The 3,350-nt window shown below is 55.1% G+C and overlaps 1 protein-coding gene across 1 annotated transcript; it reads left to right on the top strand.

Moving 5' to 3' along the window:
* Nucleotides 1-249: 249 nt before the first annotated feature.
* LOC123058120 (basic leucine zipper 2) lies at nt 250-2,191 on the top strand. The gene is made up of 4 exons (XM_044480942.1): nt 250-1,139; nt 1,227-1,317; nt 1,417-1,543; nt 1,670-2,191. The coding sequence occupies exons 1-4, from the start codon at nt 604-606 to the stop codon at nt 1,834-1,836; spliced, it is 921 nt and encodes a 306-aa protein (XP_044336877.1). The 5' UTR covers nt 250-603; the 3' UTR covers nt 1,837-2,191.
* Nucleotides 2,192-3,350: the final 1,159 nt, after the last annotated feature.

The raw sequence follows: 3,350 nt of genomic DNA, 5'->3' as shown, positions 1-3,350 counted from the left end.
AATCTAACAACGTTGATTTGTCATTGTGAATATTGATATTTTTTCCTATAAGTATGGTCAAAGTATAGATAATTTGACTCCGAAGAAAACTAATATGCAGACTAAAAGGACCGGAGGGAGTAATAGTCTGAACTTTTATAGGGAAGGAGGGAGTATATGCTTGACCTCTTTTGTACTAAGCCCAGCTTCGCTCCCGCCACTTCACCTTGTAAACACCAGCTGGTGCTAGCTGTCCTTCTGGACTCCCTCCCCTCGTCATGTGACCTCCCTCCCCACCTCGCGCTCTCTCTCTCTCTCTCTCTCTCTTGCTATTTCTCTCTCTGCGCGCAGGCATACCACATTCCAAGTCGCTCCTCTCTCCTCTGTCCCGATTTAGCTCAGCGCCGAGCTGAGCCCCCACGCCGTCCATTCGCCCATTGTTTCCGCGGCGGCGGCGGCAGCAACGTGAGCCAAAGCGAGGGCCGTCCAATTTCCGGCACGGCACGGCCCGAGCCTACATTACCGCTCCAGCCCCCGGCGCTGCAAAGGTTTGGGCGCTGCGCCATCCATCGCGCCCGCTGCCCGCGCCGGTTGGTTGATTCGGGGGCGCGGTCCCTCCCGGCCATGGCGCAGCTGCCGCCCAAGGTCCCCGCCATGGCGCCGGCCTGGCCGGAGTTCGGGGACGGGCACCACCACAGCGCCCACGCCCACGCCCGCCACCACCATCACCAGCGCAGCCCCTCCATGGGCGCCTTCCTCGCCGCGCCAATGCCGCCGCTCCCGCCCGCCAACGGCGGGGTGCAGCAGCAGCCGTCCTGGGTCGACGAGTTCCTCGACTTCTCGGCCGCCAAGCGCGGCGCGCACCGCCGCACGGTCAGCGACTCCGTCGCCTTCCTCGACGACGGCAATGCCGGCGGCGTCGGGGCGCACGAGTTCGACCGCCTCGACGACGACCAGCTCATGTGCATGTTCTCCGACGAGCTGGCCCCGCAGCGCCAGGCCGCCAGCGCGTCCTCGCCGTCCGATCACAACAGCGTCAACGACGAGAAGCAGGACAGGGGCGACGCCGAGGAGGCGCAGAGCGACTGCAATGGCGACGACGGCGCGGCGCCCGGGCAGCCGTCCTCGCCCGCCACAGCCGATCCCAAGCGGGTCAAGAGGTGATCTTTTGTCCTTACACTCCTCCCAGAATCACGGCAATGCACAGCTCCGAGAGGCAGAATTCTCCAATTTCTCTACACTCGCAGGATCCTTGCAAACCGGCAGTCGGCGCAGCGGTCGCGCGTGCGCAAGCTGCACTACATCTCGGAGCTCGAGCGCAGCGTCACGTCGCTCCAGGTCCGTCGAACTGTTCACATTTCGAGCTTGGTTTCCTCGCCTCCAAAGAAAAACGCCATGAATTTGACCTCGAACCCGTATGTGCTCCCTGTTGAGCAGACGGAGGTGTCGGCATTGTCCCCGCGCGTGGCATTCCTGGACCACCAACGCTCGCTGCTGACGCTGGGGAACAGCCACCTCAAGCAGCGCATCGCGGCGCTCGCGCAGGACAAGATCTTCAAAGACGGTGACCGCCATTGCCACCCCTCGCAATTACTACTATTTCGAAATTTCTCACCGGCCACCTTCCGAATTCAATTCGAAACAATCTACAACCGCTTTGCTGACTAACTCTCTGCGCGCGCGTGCTCAGCTCATCAGGAGGCACTGAAGAAGGAGATAGAGAGGCTGAGCCAAATCTACCAGCAGCAGCAGAGCCTCAGGGACGCGCAACCCCCAGCGGACGGCGACGGCCCCCCGGTCCGCGGCGACGACAACGACGGTCTGATCGCCGGCGAGGGGACCGCCGCGGCCTCGTGACCGAGATCCGGCCCGTCGGCCTCAGGACAACCGAGTGTTGTCGCTGTTGTTAGGATTTGGTGCACTGCATTCATTGGCTTGGGTTGGGCTTGCATTTCCTCGGGGTGTGGTGTGATTGATGTGTATGTAACTCAGCCTGTTCATGCTGCTTATTTGTTCATTCTTGCGTCCTCCGTCTGCTCCTGATCGCTCTTCTCCACTTCCCCTGATCTGTAATTTTTTCTCCGGCATTTTGGGCGAAGGTCGTAGCTAAGGATTTGTAAAAACTCGGATTGGTTGAGGTCGAGTGGTTCCATTGCTTGGCTGGTTTCCTTGTATCTTCTGGTCAGTCAATCAAATGCAATGTTTTCTCTCATATGCAACCGTGGCCAAACTTGTACTCTCTCCGTTCGGAATTACTTGTCGCAGAAATAGATGTACATCCATTTTCGCGACAAGTAATTCCGAAAGGAAGAAGTAGTACAATTATGGAGTAAGGTTCATGTGTAGGTGCCTGGCTGCTTTACATTGATAAGCGGATTTATTACGGTGTCACATGCGGGCAGGGCAGGTGAAGCTGGGGTGTGAAGCGCGAACATGCGAGGGGGGGGGGGGCATCTCATTCCTTGCTGTTCCATAACAGGGATATTAAGAGGGTGCTTGGATATAAGGGACTATTTTTAGTCTGACTAAAAATAGTTTCTTTTAGAGGCTAAAGTTCCAAGCACCCCTGACTAAAGAGAGGCTAGGACTAGTCTTGAGGCTAAAATCTTTTAGTCATGGGAAACCTACTAAAATATGTATTAGCTCTCTCTCTCCTCATTTAATTCCTCTCCTTAGTTCTGGATTGGAGGGTTTGGAGGATAATAAATGCTCAATAACTAGATTTTAGTCTCTTTAGTATTTGGATCCAAGCATGGGTGAGACTAGCAAATTTTAGTCCCACTACTTTTAGTCATGGGACTAAAATGTATCCAAGCATGCTCTAAAACGCAGTGACAGCGAGGGAGTTGCCTTCCTTTCGGTGCAAGGGAAGGGATAGGCATGCATGTTCCTCTGGGTCACGCGCATGTGCGTGCCTGCCGGCTGTACCGTATCCGTAGCCGCCGGTGCAAGTTACCCTGCCACTGTGCCAAGAATTTTGGACAAAAATCCAGGGGTACCCCATACCACTATGCCGAGAATGGATTTACTGGATTGCGACTCTCCCTCTTTTTTTCCGGTGAGAAGACTAGGTTTTTCACTTTTCTCCATTGTACTACAGAATAGACTGCTCTGTTTTTGGACGGCTGGCTAGGCTTGCAGTGTCCTAGTACAAGTGCGCAACAGCTACAGTACAGTTCAGAGAAAGAAGAAGTGCACAACAGTAACAGTTTTGTCTTGAAAATGAGACTTCGCTCCTTGTCTAGTACATCGGCAGTAACGGTTCAGAAAACAACGGCAGCTCCAGGGATCTTCAAACCGCGTGTGCTTTCACCCGCAAGAAGAAGAAACCTGATGTGCTTTAACATGCACCGCCAACAAATGGTTGAGAA

Source organism: Triticum aestivum, chromosome 3A (genome assembly GCF_018294505.1).
Source record: "Triticum aestivum cultivar Chinese Spring chromosome 3A, IWGSC CS RefSeq v2.1, whole genome shotgun sequence".
Taxonomy (NCBI): Eukaryota; Viridiplantae; Streptophyta; class Magnoliopsida; order Poales; family Poaceae; genus Triticum; species Triticum aestivum.
This window is presented reverse-complemented; position numbering and strand designations above follow the sequence as displayed.